At 37.6% G+C, this 16,358-nt stretch overlaps 1 protein-coding gene across 1 annotated transcript in view; it reads right to left on the reverse strand.

The window, feature by feature from the left end:
• Nucleotides 1-852: 852 nt before the first annotated feature.
• The window catches only part of LOC117328792 (PDZ domain-containing protein 8-like), a 33,857-nt gene continuing 18,351 nt past the window's right edge, over nt 853-16,358 (reverse strand). Inside the window, exons 17-22 of the mRNA XM_033886338.1 lie at nt 16,234-16,309; nt 10,373-10,467; nt 9,275-9,432; nt 6,696-6,961; nt 3,616-3,813; nt 853-1,884 (exon numbers count right to left, since the gene is read on the reverse strand). Of these exons, the coding sequence (XP_033742229.1) occupies nt 1,183-1,884; nt 3,616-3,813; nt 6,696-6,961; nt 9,275-9,432; nt 10,373-10,467; nt 16,234-16,309 (1,495 nt within the window). The 3' untranslated portion in view covers nt 853-1,182. The remainder of the gene's footprint in view (nt 1,885-3,615; nt 3,814-6,695; nt 6,962-9,274; nt 9,433-10,372; nt 10,468-16,233; nt 16,310-16,358) is intronic.

Consider the following 16,358-nt stretch of genomic DNA (forward strand, 5'->3'; position numbering starts at 1 on the left):
GGGGGGGGGGGGGGGGGGGGACACAACTTTTTATTCTTTTTTATTCATAAAATAACTGGATCTAAAAAACCATCTAATACAGTAAATGGCAGAAGATGTTAGCTATTTCACACCCTGAGGAAGAACCTAGGAATTCTGTTTGACTTTAAAAGCCAACTGAAATTTTCTGACATTAGACTTGCTGATATGAATATAATGAAACACATTCTTCAGGTTGGTAAGTATTTATGTGAGTAGACTTTGTATATCACAACCAGAGTAGGATTTTCTGACAATGTGACCGAGACACTATGGAAACATCACCGAGACATCAACGAGACATCACCGAGACACCATGGAAACACCATGGAAACATCACTGAGACATCACAGAGACATCACTGAGACATCACCGAGACATCACAGAGACACCATGGAAACACCATGGAAACATCACAGAGACATCACCGAGACACCATGGAAACACCATGGAAACATCACTGAGACATCACAGAGATACACTGAGACATCACAGAGACATCACCAAGACATCACCGAGACACCATCGAGACATCACTGAAACACCAGACCTGCCAACCTTTCAAATTCAAAAATAGTAATTTGGCCCATTTTTGAGCAAAAAAGAGTAATTCTTAACAATTCTTGCCAAATCTATTGCATCAAAAAGAGTAATTTGCTACTATTTCGAGAGAAAAAAAGAGTAACGACCACCACAAAATAGTAAAGATTACTATAAAATAGTAGTAGTTGGCAGGTCTGAAACACCATAGAGACATCACTGAGACATCACAGAGATATCATTGAGACATCACTGAGACATCATGGAAACATCAGAGACATCACCGAGACACCATTGAGACATCACAGAGACATCACTGAGACATCACAGAGATATCAATGAGACATCACTGAGACATCACAGACATCACTGAGACATCACTGAAACATCACAGAGACATCACAGAGACATCACATCACAAATCCAATACAGGTTCTGGTGTACAAATGGCTACTCATGTCCTGACATGAGGATTGGAGTGATGGAATTTTTGAATTTGTTGGTCCTGGTGAGATGTTAATTGTATATCTATCATAAAAATAAAACAAAATATTCCAGCCTGTCTTTGAATACAACACTTGAGGTTTCATGTAAATAGTAAATAAATATAATGTTATTATAATACTAGATTATTTTATCTTTCACAGACGTAACTTCAACATCCTCATCTCTTATATCAAAGACAGGAAGTTGTTCTGACAAAGTCTCATCCCTGTCATCTTCTCCCTCATCATCCTCATCCTCATCTAATTCCAGATAGTCATCAGATGCTGCAGTACATGTCAAAATAGCACTGTCTGCACCAAAGTCCTCATCATCAGTGTCTACTGTAAACATTACTGTCTTATCAGAACTCTTAAAGTGAGCTCCAAATTCTGCCCCCTTGATTCTTATAGCTGGGGTATGTTCAGTGCCCCTACAGAGGTCTGTTTCTGGGTTTTCTGACAAGAACCCATCTGAACTTTTCTGATCAAAAACTGACTGACCACTCATTTTCTGTACTGCCTCTGTCAATGAAGCCTCCTTTTCAGACTCTGATGACGTTGAGTCTACTTTCTGAATTTCTGTAACAACAAGCTCATCCATGATTGGTTCCATTGTCGACTTAGTTTTCTGTCGGTCTTCTCCTTCCTGGTCCAGACAGTACTGTAGACCAGCACAGTAGTGTAACATCATCATCATCAGAGCCTCCACCTTCTCATCTGACTTGGCAATGCGTTTGTATATGTTGTCCTTATGGGCTGCGTCTGTCACTTCCTGTTCCAGCCTCAGCAGCTCTGTTTTATTCTCAGACTCTTTGTCGATCTCCTTCTGTAATTTCATTACCTATCAAAAGAAAAAATAACATTAAAATTTACATCATATTCTCAGAGGCTGACACTAATAAACACCTGTCAACAAAAACTTAACTATATCAGTAGTAAGTTTCGCCAAGCACCTGTCAAAGGAAATTATGACTGCTTTCACATAAATGGTAGAAACAAACTAGAGTAACCATAAAAACACATACAGACCAGGACTGAGGCTGGCAGAAGGAATGTTTGGCCTGGCCAGATTTAGGAGTCCAGTCGTGGCTCTCTGATTAACTGTTGCTAGTTTTCAGAATTTCTACACATAAGGTTTGAGCACATTTATTTTAGTACATAATATAGATTAATAATACCAGGTAGTCATTATCCATGAAAAATAAACACATTAAGTACTGGTTCAAGAATGAGAGAAAACTCTGAAATAGTGAATGTTTAGTTTCCACTTGTGTGACAACGAATTCCAGTTCAGTTATGGAATGATTGTCCATTCCATACCAATCGACCCTGATCAACTGGCTATTGTGAAAGCAGCCTATGTACCATTGACACACTGGACCGGACATTAGTATCTTTAACACTCTAAATGATACATCATGTAAAGGCTACTAGCAATATGATAGCATATACCAGATACCTTAAACACCTGGACTCGTTCTTATTATGTCTGTTTTACATTCAATTAACTCTGTGATATAGCAATGTGTAATGAATAGAGCTGTGTATCGCAAGTTGGGTAGCGATAAGATTCATATTGCGATACAGGTGTCAATACGATACGCATCACAATATATGAGAAGCTGATGACCTATCATCAGTCATGTTTTGTTTGTGTTATTTCCGGAATATTTGAGTGCTTGTCTACATTTGTAATGAAAAACGTTTTGTCTGTTTCCCACAAAGCGTTTTTGAATTTAGATAATTTGGATTAGAAAGAACTCCAACAGGCAGCTTTATAAGCCGCTGGAACGGCCTTGTCAGCCATGTTGTTTACTACTTAACGTAGGCTAGCGTTGGTCAAGGGAGATAACTACAAAATTTCAAGTATCGCGATACAAATCAAGAATAGACGATGCATCACTCTGCAATCCAATACATGGATGCATCGGTGAATCATTACACCAATTGTTACCATAGACACTTACTAGTATATCTGGTTCTCTGAGACAGATATATATAGCAGATTACCTGTGTATATAACATAATCTTCAAAACTCATTCATCAGAATATATTCTTCAAAATAGTCTTCCTATAAAAAGCAGGCTTTCACAAGGTCAAAGTTGGAACTTTAAATCCATTGTTACTAATTACTTTTAAATTACAACAATATTGAGCACAAACATTTTTGAAACAATGTTTAAGAAAACAATACTTTTACGAACTAGTAATTATAATTAAATAAAGTGTTTCAGACACTATAAAATAAACAATGTTTGAATGCGTAAAAAAAAGTGAAAACCAAACCTACACTAACTATCTACATTCTGTGCTTGTGAGCATGCAACAAATATCGGTGTTTAACTCCAAACTTCCACCATGAGAACAAGCAGCTGTTAAAATTGTTCTGCCACCTTGTGTAAAATAATGCATGTTAGTGAAAAACTAGCATTTCATAAGTGACATACTATTATAGCCATGTTCCTTTTGACACCTTTTCCATTGACCCCAAGTGTAACATACACAAGACTTTAAATTGATTTCTACTGTAGAAGAAGCTCTTTGTTTCTATGGTAACAGGCTAGAAATTACCATGTTGTCAAGCTTTTCTTTCCTTTCCTCCAATGAGAGTTCAGCAAATAGTTCCTTTCCCATTTCCTTGGCAGCCATAACAACCATTTCGTCTAGGTTGTTTTGACCTTTGACCTTTTTCATTTTAGCCATACGTTCTTGCAGTTCTGCAGCCATTTCTCCGTCAGATTCATCCGAGCTATCAAATAATTCCTTTTCCTGCCACATAAAAAAGTACTAAAAATTACAAAATGTAATTTCAATTTTATGTTAATCCTGTACTGTACTTGTTGAATCCAGATTTGTGAGAAATGGTCCAGACATCTGTTAAAGTTATACCAACTAAACACCAGTTGACTTCCTGATAGATAAAATACAAATATCTCTTCATATAATTTTCCATATCACACATTATATACAAAACTTATCTAAAATGAACAAAATATTATGATTCATTATCATTTATTTAGTAGATTTCATTAAGTTATGAAGAAAAACAAAGAACTAAATCATATGGTTTAAAATATTTGCTTTGATTTTTTTCAAATTTCAGTAATTTATAAGATATGAAAATCATAAACTGTTCAAAAACAATCTAGTGATATACAGCTACCCATAAAAAGTTAATTATCTAGATTCTGATATCAACCATTAAAATGTAATTCTACATGCATGTATAGCTTATAAGTTAACTGACCGATGAAGGAGGATTTTATTATCCCATTCATATAATGTGCTCTAGGAGTGCTAGGAAATGTAACACTTGTACAAACGATCTGGTCACTTGTATGGCTAACAGCATGTTTTACTGTAGAAATCTTATCTCATATGTCCCCCGGGTAACATGTTTTACTGTAGAAATCTGATCTCAAATATCCCCTGGGTAACATGTTTTACTGTAGAAATCTTATCTCATACGTCCCCTGGGTAACATGTTTTACTATAGAAATCTTATCTCATATGTCCCCTGGGTAACGTGTTTTACTGTAGAAATCTGATCTCATATGTCCCCCGGGTAACATGTTTTACTGTAGAAATCTTATCTCATATGTCCCCTGGGTAATATGTTTTACTGTAGAAATCTTATCTCATATGTCCTCTGGGTAACATGCTTTACTGTAGAAATCTTATCTCATATGTCCCCTGGGTAAAGTGTTTTACTATAGAAATCTTATCTCATATGTCCCCCGGGTAACGTGTTTTACTGTAGAAATCTTACTTCATATGTCCCCTGGGTAACGTGTTTTACTGTAGAAATCTTATCTCATATGTCCCCTGGGTAACATGTTTTACTGTAGAAATCTTATCTCATATGTCCCCTGGGTAACATGTTTTACTGTAGAAATCTGATCTCATATGTCCCCCGGGTAACATGTTTTACTGTAGAAATCTTATCTCATATGTCCCCCGGGTAACATGTTTTACTGTAGAAATATTATCTCATATGTCCCCCGGGTAACATGTTTTACTGTAGAAATCTTATCTCATATGTCCCCCGGGTAACATGTTTTACTGTAGAAATCTTATCTCATATGTCCCCCGGGTAACATGTTTTACTGTAGAAATATTATCTCATATGTCCCCCGGGTAACATGTTTTACTGTAGAAATCTTATCTCATATGTCCCCCGGGTAACATGTTTTACTGTATGAATTTTAATGAGATGTAATTGTGTTAAGTGCATCAATTCAAGCATGCCTTGTGCAGACTGGTAAGATATAAACAACTTACAATAATTATCATAAAATTAGAAATATTGTTTGAAATATAATACATACACATATACATGTACCATCACATTTCATACCACTGATTTGGTGAGTTTGATTACAATGATAAACTTGTGTAGAAGGACACACAGCCCATCACACCTGTGTGTCACTGACCATAACCACTAACCCAGGTTTGACATGTACACACAGCCCATCATACCTGTGTGTCACTGACCATAACCACAAACCCAGGTTTGACATGTACACACAGCCCATCATACCTGTGTGTCACTGACCATAACCACAAACCCAGGTTTGACATGTACACACAACCCATCACACCTGTGTGTCACTGACCATAACCACAAACCCAGGTTTGACATGTACACACAGCCCAACACACCTGTGTGTCACTGACCATGTCTACAAACTCAGGTTTGACATGTACACACAGCCCAACACACCTGTGTGTCACTGACCATAACCACAAACCCAGGTTTGACATGTAAGCACAGCCCATCACACCTGTGTGTCACTGACCATAACCACAAACACAGGTTTGACATGTACACACAGCCCATCACACCTGTGTGTCACTGACCATAACCACAAACCCAGGTTTGACATGTACACACAGCCCATCACACCTGTGTGTCACTGACCATAACCACAAACACAGGTTTGACATGTACACACAGCCCATCACACCTGTGTGTCACTGACCATAACCACAAACCCAGGTTTGACATGTACACACAGCCCATCACACCTGTGTGTCACTGACCATAACCACAAACACAGGTTTGACATGTACACACCCAGGTTTGCAATCTGTGCAGGATTTCATCATAACCAAAGAACAACACATTTTGTGACTTTCACAACATAATGCTGAATGAAATTAAGAATTGTGAAAAGCAAATCATATCTCTCTAAATTAAACAAGGTATGATGCATCAATTGTGATCAACTAAATTGAAATTAAGATAATGAAACAGAAAGATAACTCTACATCATGCTTATTCATTCAGGTAATGAGGACTTAGGTCTGAAACAAAACAACCAACTTGTTGCTAATAACTTAAAATATGAAACTATGATATCGTTATCAAACAGATGAGTCTAGATTAACAATTTGGTTGTTTTTGATTTTTGACATGTAAATAATTTTCAAAAGTCTTATTTAACACATTTAACTAAGCAAACCATGCTATACCTATTGTTAACACACCTACCAGGTGTGATCTGTATGTAAATCAGCCTTTAGATCTCCTTGTAAGGAAAATATCATCACAAATAGCGCCTTTAATCTATCCTTATTTAGAAAATCTGTAGTTATTAAAACACATGCCAACTAGACATCCTTAACATCAGTGCATAAGCATGTACCTTGAAGATCATGTCAGAGTTGGACAGGCTGCTAGTGAGAGACTGTATGGCTGTGCTGGATCGCGTGTGAGGAAGGGAAGGTGAACTGTCCGTAAGCCATGACTCTGAAGAGTTCTGTTTCTCCACCTCCGCCCCACCGTCCTTGTCTGGGGCAGGGGCAGAGTTTCGCCGACGTAAAAACTGGGGACTTAGCTGTGGGGACAGGTTAGGGGAGGATTGTGGAACAACAAGTCGCTCTGGGGAGGGAGATTTCAGTGTGGCAGCAGCTGCAAACATAGAATGGAATAGTTACCACAGAGTCACACTGGTCAGGTCCTAAAACCACACAGAATTTAATCCAGTTTGTTATAAAATTGAACAGTGTGTTATGGCTGATGCTTCAATGCAAGTTATAGATATTAGTTTTTGAGCTTGAAATTTATTATAATATTCAAAAATAATTGTAAAACACTGCAAGTACAGTCAAACTTCGTTAACTCGAAGTCAGATAACTAGAAGACAGTATTACTCCGGTCACCCCTAAAATCATTCTTTTTCTTAGAAATAAAAACTCGGATAATTAGAAAAACTTGGTTATTCCGAAGTAAAATGTTGGTCTAGATGTAATAAAACCTATGTAAAATGTACTGGTTATCCCGAAGTTGAAAACATTATTTTAAAATAAAATGTGTCAACAAAATATTCATCATACGTCTCAATAAATTGAACATGAAGCAACCTTTAGTACAAATGTAGTAAATGTGGCCAAAGACCAATTTTAAGCATCAGATATCCAAACTTTTGTAACAGTTGTTACATTTAAGATATCAACTGTCAATTTATCACCACAAGAAATCAAGGGACATACACATTGTTACTTAGCGGACATACACATTGTTACTTAGCGGACATACACATTGTTACTTAGCAATTCTGTCTGTCACTTCAGGTTAGATTTAGATTCAATATCCAGTCAACAATTTACATATCGTTATCCAGTTAACAGTTTACATATCGTTATCCAGGTAACAATTTACATATCGTTATCCAGTTAACAGTTTACATCTCATTATCCAGTTAACAGTTTACATATCGTTATCCAGTTAACAATTTACATATCGTTATCCAGTTAACAGTTTACATATCGTTATCCAGTTAACAGTTTACATATCGTTATCCAGTTAACAGTTTACATATCGTTATCCAGTTAACAGTTTACATCTCATTATCCAGTTAACAGTTTACATATCGTTATCCAGTTAACAGTTTACATATCGTTATCCAGTTAACAGTTTACATATCGTTATCCAGTTAACAGTTTACATCTCATTATCCAGTTAACAGTTTACATCACATTATCCAGTTATCAGTTTGCATCTCATTATCCAGTTAACAGTTTACATCTCATAATCCAGTTTGCATCTTGTTATCCAGTTAACAGTTTACATCATTATCCAGTTACCAGTTTACATCTTGTTATCCAGTTATCAGTTTACATCTTAATATCCAGTTATCAAATGAATTTACATATCATTATCCAGTTAACAGTTTACATCTCATTATCCAGTTAACAGTTAACATCTCATTATCTAGTTAACAGTTTACATCTCATTATCCACTTACCATTTAACATTTCATTATCCAGTTAACAGTTTACATCTCATTATCCAGTTAACAATTTACATATCGTTATCCAGTTAACAGTTTACATATCGTTATCCAGTTAACAGTTTACATCTCATTATCAAGTTAACAGTTTACATATCGTTATCCAGTTAACAGTTTACATATCGTTATCCAGTTAACAGTATACATATCGTTATCCAGTTAACAGTTTACATCTCATTATCCAGTTAACAGTTTACATCTCATTATCCAGTTATCAGTTTGCATCTCATTATCCAGTTAACAGTTTACATCTCATAATCCAGTTTGCATCTTGTTATCCAGTTAACAGTTTACATCATTATCCAGTTACCAGTTTACATCTTGTTATCCAGTTATCAGTTTACATCTTAATATCCAGTTATCAAATGAATTTACATATCATTATCCAGTTAACAGTTTACATCTCATTATCCAGTTAACAGTTAACATCTCATTATCTAGTTAACAGTTTACATCTCATTATCCAGTTAACAGTTAACATCTCATTTTCCAGTTAACAGTTTACATCTCATTTTCCAGTTAACAGTTTACATATCATTTTCCAGTTAACAGTTTACATCTCATTATCCAGTTAGCAGTTTACATATCATTATCCAGTTAGCAGTTTACATATCATTATCCAGTTATCAGTTTAAATCTCTTTATATCCACTTACCATTTAACATTTCATTATCCAGTTAACAGTTTACATCTCGTTATCCAGTTATCAATTTACATCTCATTATCCAGTTAACAGTTTACATATCATTATCTAGTTAACAGTTTACAACTCATTATCCACTTAACAGTTTAAATCTTGTTATCCAGTATAGAAAACTGATGAAAATATTCTCTAATGAGTCTGATTAAAGTCACAAGTACACAGAAATTCTGTTTAGATCCAATAATTAACTGAGGAGACCAACACAGCTGTTTATCCAGGTAACAGTTACCCTGTTTTCTCTCTAGACTGCTGTCCTTGCGGAATTTACTTAGCAATCCTCCAGTCTTCTGTACAGCTCCCTCCTTGGCCTTCCTGCGCTCAGCCTCTGCCCGAGTAATAGGGGCTTTCCATGCCTGTGACGGGTATCCTTGTACCTTTGGTCCATGTCTTTAAAATTGCAAAATAATTATCATGTAAACATATTTAGAGTGTGTAAAAATTAACATGTCAATCTATTTCAGAGTGTGTTAAAATAAGTGTGTCGATATATTTCAGAATGTGTTAAAATTAGAGAGACTGTAAGATATTTTTTTCTGTCTATGAAAGACCTTTACTAATGATCTTAAAAAGTATTTTTTATTGTGATAAGCAAGTGATATACATGTACATTAGTAGTAGATCAAATTACTGAACAACTGGCACAGTTATGGCTAACAGAATATTGAATGTCTTAGTGAGTGTAGAATGACTTTACAGTTGTATACACAGTGATTTAACAGAATGTGTTAGTTGTGACATTGACCGACTTCCACAGTGATTTAACAGAATGTGTTAGTTGTGACATTGACCGACTTCCACAGTGATTTAACAGAATGTGTTAGTTGTGACATTGACCGACTTCCACAGTGATTTAACAGAATGTGTTAGTTGTGACATTGACCGACTTCCACAGTGATTTAACAGAATGTGTTAGTTGGGACAATGACTTCCACAGTGATTTAACAGAATGTGTTAGTTGGGACAATGACTTCCACAGTGATTTAACAGAATGTGTTAGTTGGGACAATGAACGACTTCCACAGTGATTTAACAGAATGTGTTAGTTGGGACAATGACCGACTTTCATAGTGATTTAACAGAATGTGTTAGTTGGGACAATGCGTGACTTCCACAAAGTGTACAAAATATTAATCAAAAGAACTTTCAGTTACTACAATAATAATTCAATGAAAACTGAAAGCAGAAGTTACAAATTTGACTATATTTTCCACAGTGAATGACTTCAAGATACACCAGCTATATATCATTACATATGTCTGTTTATATAACTAGGATTGATTATAGGAGTAATAACACTTTTATTTTGACAGATTAAGTGACTACTTACATTGTACACAGTGTCTGAGCCTGGCACTTTTCCATGCATTTCTTGTGACAAATCATGGAACAGGTGTAACATTGGAATGCTTCCTTCAACCAAATCTGTAAATATTCAAACATATATGCCAGAATGCAAGTTGATAAATTTCACGAGGCTACTGTTTTGCGGCTTTCCCTGTCAGACCTGGTTTGGTGAATTTTGCAGAACCACTCTTTGTAAACAATCTGCAATAAACACTTTTCTGTTTACATATATATTAGCTATTATCTTGGTATTTATTTTTTGCTGTTAATGACAGTAAATATACAACAAAATCCTATCCCCTGAAAATATTACCAGCTTTACAGTAGTGAGTGAAACATTCAAACATTTCAACCTATGGTCAACAAGAGATCAAAGAAGGATCTTGGCACCCACCATTGAATGATCCATATCAGTCAAAATGAAACACTGACCTTTTCTCTTCTTTTCCCTTACTTCTCTAGATCTCTTCTTTCAAAACATTTAATACCTTTATATAACACGATAAAGTAGGAGCAACCTTCAATTGTCAAAATATACAAGATGGCAGCTTGTCGGCCATGTTGTTTTCTGATTGGTCCCAAAATGCAATATGCACAACTAGGGACCTAGGGAAACGTACACATGAAATTTGAGAAAGATCCCTTTAGTACTTTCCGAGATATTGTGATAACAAGAATTGTTTAGGGACAGACGGACGGACGGACTGATGGTGGGCTACTAAAGTATTCAATCATTTCAACCTATGGTCAATAATTGAAAATATTCAAACATTTCAAATGATGATCAATAATTAAAAATATTCAAACATTTCAACCTATGGTCAATAAAATATTCAACAAGAGATCCCAGAGGGATCTTGGCGCCCACCATTGAATGATCTTTATAGGTTCCATGTCAGATTGATCTTTTCTCTACTTTTCCCTTCCTCTAAGTCTTACTAATCTGTGTAAATTCAGAAACAGCCCTCTAGTACTTTTCAAACAAGGGGAACCCATATATAGAATTTAAGATTTAGCGATGATGGCTGTCTGTTATTTTCGGATTGGTCCCAAAATGCAACACCAGGGACCAAGGGGAACCTACATATGAAATTTGAGAAAGATCCCCTCAGTACCTTCTCAGAAATAGCGATAACAAACTTCAATTGTCAAAATACAAGATGGCTGCCTGTTGGGCAGGTTGTTTTCTGACTGGTCTCAAAATCCAATATGCATAACTAGACACTGAGGGCAACCTACAAATGAAATTTCAGAAAGATCCCTTCAACAATTTCTGATAAATATCGATAACAAACTTCAATTGTCAAAATCCAAGATGGCTGCCTGTTGGCCATGTTGTTTTCCTATTGGTCCCAAGATGCAATTTGCAGAACTACAGACCAAGGGGAACTTACAAAAATGTTTGAGAAAGATCCCTTCAGTACTGTCTGAAAAATAGCGATAACAAACTTCAATTGTCAAAATCCAAGATGGCTGCCTGTCGGCCATGTTGTTTTCCCGATTGGTCTCAAAATGCAATATGCATAACAAGGCACCGAGGGGAACCTACATTTGAAATTTGAGAAAGATCCCTTCAGTACTTTCTGAGAAATAGCGATAACAAACTTCAATTGTCAAAATCCAAGATGGCTGCCTGTCGGCCATGTTGTTTTTCGATTGGTCTCAAAATGCAATATGCATAACTAGGCACCAAGGGGAATCTACATATGAAATTTGAGAAAGATCCCTTCAGTACTTTCTCAGAAATAGCGATAACAAACTTCAATTGTCAAAATCCAAGATGGCTGCCTGTCGGCCATGTTGTTTTTCGATTGGTCTCAAAATGCAATATGCATAACTAGGCACCAAAGGGAATCTAGATATGAAATTTGAGAAAGATCCCTTCAGTACTTTCTCAGAAATAGCGATAACAAACTTCAATTGTCAAAATCCAAGATGGCTGCCTGTCGGCCATGTTGTTTTCCGATTGGTCTCAAAATGCAATATGCATAACAAGGCACCGAGGGGAACCTACATTTGAAATTTGAGAAAGATCCCTTCAGTACTTTCTGAGAAATAGCGATAACAAACTTCAATTGTCAAAATCCAAGATGGCTGCCTGTCGGCCATGTTGTTTTTCGATTGGTCTCAAAATGCAATATGCATAACTAGGCACCAAGGGGAATCTACATATGAAATTTGAGAAAGATCCCTTTAGTACTTTCTCAGAAATAGCGATAACAAACTTCAATTGTCAAAATCCAAGATGGCTGCCTGTCGGCCTGTCGGCCATGTTGCAATATGCATAACTAGGCACCAAAGGGAATCTACATATGAAATTTGAGAAAGATCCCTTCAGTACTTTCTCAGAAATAGCGATAACAAACTTCAATTGTCAAAATCCAAGATGGCTGCCTGTCGGCCATGTTGTTTTCCGATTGGTCTCAAAATGCAATATGCATAACAAGGCACCGAGGGGAACCTACATTTGAAATTTGAGAAAGATCCCTTCAGTACTTTCTCAGAAATAGCGATAACAAACTTCAATTGTCAAAATCCAAGATGGCTGCCTGTCGGCCATGTTGTTTTTCGATTGGTCTCAAAATGCAATATGCATAACTAGGCACCAAGGGGAATCTACATATGAAATTTGAGAAAGATCCCTTCAGTACTTTCTCAGAATTAGCGATAACAAACTTCAATTGTCAAAATCCAAGATGGCTGCCTGTCGGCCATGTTGTTTACCAATAGGTCTCAAAATGCAATATGCATAACTAGGCACCAAGGGAAACATACATATGAAATTTGAGAAAGATCCCTTCAGTACTTTCTCAGAAATAGCGATAACAAACTTCAATTGTCAAAATCCAAGATGGCTGCCTGTCGGCCATGTTGTTTTCTGATTGGTCTCAAAATGCAATATGCATAACTAGGCACCAAGGGGAGCCTACATATGAAATTTGAGAAAGATCCCTTCAGTACTTTCTCAGAAATAGCGATAACAACCTTCAATTGTCAAAATCCAAGATGGCTGCCTGTCGGCCATGTTGTTTTCCGATTGGTCTCAAAATGCAATATGCATAACTAAGCACCAAGGGGAACCCACATATGAAATTTGAGAAAGATCCCTTCAGTACTTTCTCAGAAATAGCGATAACAACCTTCAATTGTCAAAATCCAAGATGGCTGCCTGTCGGCCATGTTGCTTTCCGATTGGTCTCAAAATGCAATATGCATAACTAAGCACCAAGGGGAGCCTACCTATGAAATTTGAGAAAGATCCCTTCGGTGCTTTCTCAGAAATAGCGATAACAAACTTCAATTGTCAAAATCCAAGATGGCTGCCTGTCGGCCATGTTGTTTTCCGATTGGTCTCAAAATGCAATATGCATAACTAGGCACCAAGGGGAACCCACATATGAAATTTGAGAAAGATCCCTTCAGTACTTTCTGAGGATTAGCGATAACAAGAATTGTTTACGGACGGACGGAGGGACGGACGGACGGACGGACGGAGGGACGGACCACGGACCACGGACCACGGACGCAGGGCGATTTGAATAGCCCACCATCTGATGATGGTGGGTTAAAAATCTATGGTTAAAATATTAAAACATATATTATAACTCATGATTAATCATTAGAAATTAAAAATATATATATATATAAAGGTGAATAAACATTTACAAATTTTATCAAAATATTTCAAACCAGGATCCGTCAATGCACCTATTTAAACATTGAAGTAAATGGCCATTTCTGACATGGTATTTGAAAGCAGTTTATTACGAGACATCATCCCCAGTCCCATCCTTCTCCCTATAAATAACTATGTGACAATATTAACAAGGTTTTACTATATGAAGGTATCCCCCAATCCCATCCTTCTCCTAACAAGAGGCCCAGAGGGCCTGTATCGCTCACCTGGATTTCATGAGATATGAAACAAGAATGATGATTAAGTATATTTGTCACTGGTATTGCTATGTCAATATATCATAGGCATTTTATTTGTGTACGTGATGTTTTTATGCCAAAAATGCACATTTGTACAATTTTGAATCCCCACCCCATGTCCATGCTACCATACAAATGTGAGTGATATCCATTGCTAAGTTTCAGAGAAGAAGTTGTTTATATCAATTCTGCCAAAATGACCCCTTTTGGCCCCGCCTCTTAGCTCCCCGGGGGTCAGCTCTGTCATTTATACAGTTTTGAATCCCTACCCCGGGGGTTGTACCAGGCAAATATGAGCGATATCCATAGCTTATTTTCAGAGAAGAAGTTGTTTATATCAATTTAGCCAAATTGACCCCTTTTGGCCCCGCCCCTCAGGTCCCAGGTAGGTCGGCCCCAGCATTTGTACAATTTTGAATCCTGGCCCCAAAGGGATGCTCACAGTCAAATATGAGCAATATCTATTGCTTGGTTTCAGAGGGGAAATTGTTCATATCAATTTAGCCAAATTGACCCCTTATGGCCCCGCCCCTCAGCACCCAAGGGGGTCGGCCCCACCATTTGTACAATTTTGAGCCCTGACCCCAATGGGATGCTCACAGTCAAATACGAGCAATATCTATTGCTTGATTTCAGAGGAGAAGTTGTTCATATCAATTTAGCCAAATTGACCCCTCTTGGCCCTGCCCCTCAGGCCCCCGTGGGGTCAGCCTCACCATTTGTACAATTTTGATCCCCACCCCATAGTGATGCTACCAGGCAAATATGAGCAATATCCATTGCTCGGTTTCAGAGGAGAAGTCGTTTATATCAATAGAGCCCAACTGACCACATTTGGCCTCGCCCCTCAGGCCCCCGTAGGGTCAGCCTCACCATTTGTACAATTTTGAATCCCCACCCCATAGTGATGCTACCAGGCAAATATGAGCAATATCCATTGCTCAGTTTCAGAGAAGAAGTCGTTTATATCAATATAGCCCAATTGACCACATTTGGCCCCGCCCCTCAGGCCCCTGGGGGGTCAGCCCAGTCATTTGCACAATTTTGAATCCCCACTCAATAGTGATGGTACCAGGCAAATATAAGCAATATGCATTGCTCAGTTTCAGAGAAGAAGTCGTTTATATCAATATAGCCCAATTGACCACATTTGGCCCCGCCCCTCAAGCCCCCAGGGGGTCAGCCCCATCATTTGTACAATTTTGAATTCCCACCCCATAGTGATGCTACCAGGCAAATATGAGTGATATCCATTGCTTGGTTTCAGAGATGAAGTCGTTGATATAAATATAGGTATATTGACCCATTTTGGCCCCGCCCTCAGGCCCCCAGGGGGTCAGCCCCACCATTTGTACAATTTTGAATCCTCACCCCATAGTGATGCTCCATGTACCAGGCAAATAGGAGCGATATCCTTTGCTTGGTTTCAGAGAAGAAGTCGTTTATATTATTATAGCCAAATTGACCCCTTTTGGCCCCGCCCCTCAGACCCCTGGGGGGGTCAGCCCCACCATTTGTACAATTTTGAATCCTCACCCCATAGTGATGCTACATGTACCAGGCAAATAGGAGCGATATCCTTTGCTTGGTTTCAGAGAAGAAGTCGTTTATATTATTATAGCCAAATTGACCCCTTTTGGCCCCGCCCCTCAGACCCCTGGGGGGGGGGTCAGCCCCACCATTTGTACAATTTTGAGCCCACACCCCATAGGGATGCTTCTGACAAAATTTTGTCAAATTCTGATCAGTGGTTATGAAGAAGAAGTCAATTGTTGACGGACAGACGGACGACGGACGCAACAGTATGGCATAAGCTCACCTTGGTCCTTCGGACCAGGTGAGCTAATAAATAACTATGTGACAATTATATTAACAAGGCTTTACTGTATGAAGGTGATCAAGTCTTACCTTCCTTCCACAAAAATCACAATAAGTTGCCGTGTTAAAATTGGTCCCAGTAAAATCATGTCTACCCTCTTCAATCCTGTAGGAAAAAATATCCCAATTATCACATACATGTATGTTAGTTATGA

The sequence above is a fragment of the Pecten maximus genome, chromosome 6 (genome assembly GCF_902652985.1).
Source record: "Pecten maximus chromosome 6, xPecMax1.1, whole genome shotgun sequence".
In the NCBI taxonomy this organism is placed as follows: domain Eukaryota; kingdom Metazoa; phylum Mollusca; class Bivalvia; order Pectinida; family Pectinidae; genus Pecten; species Pecten maximus.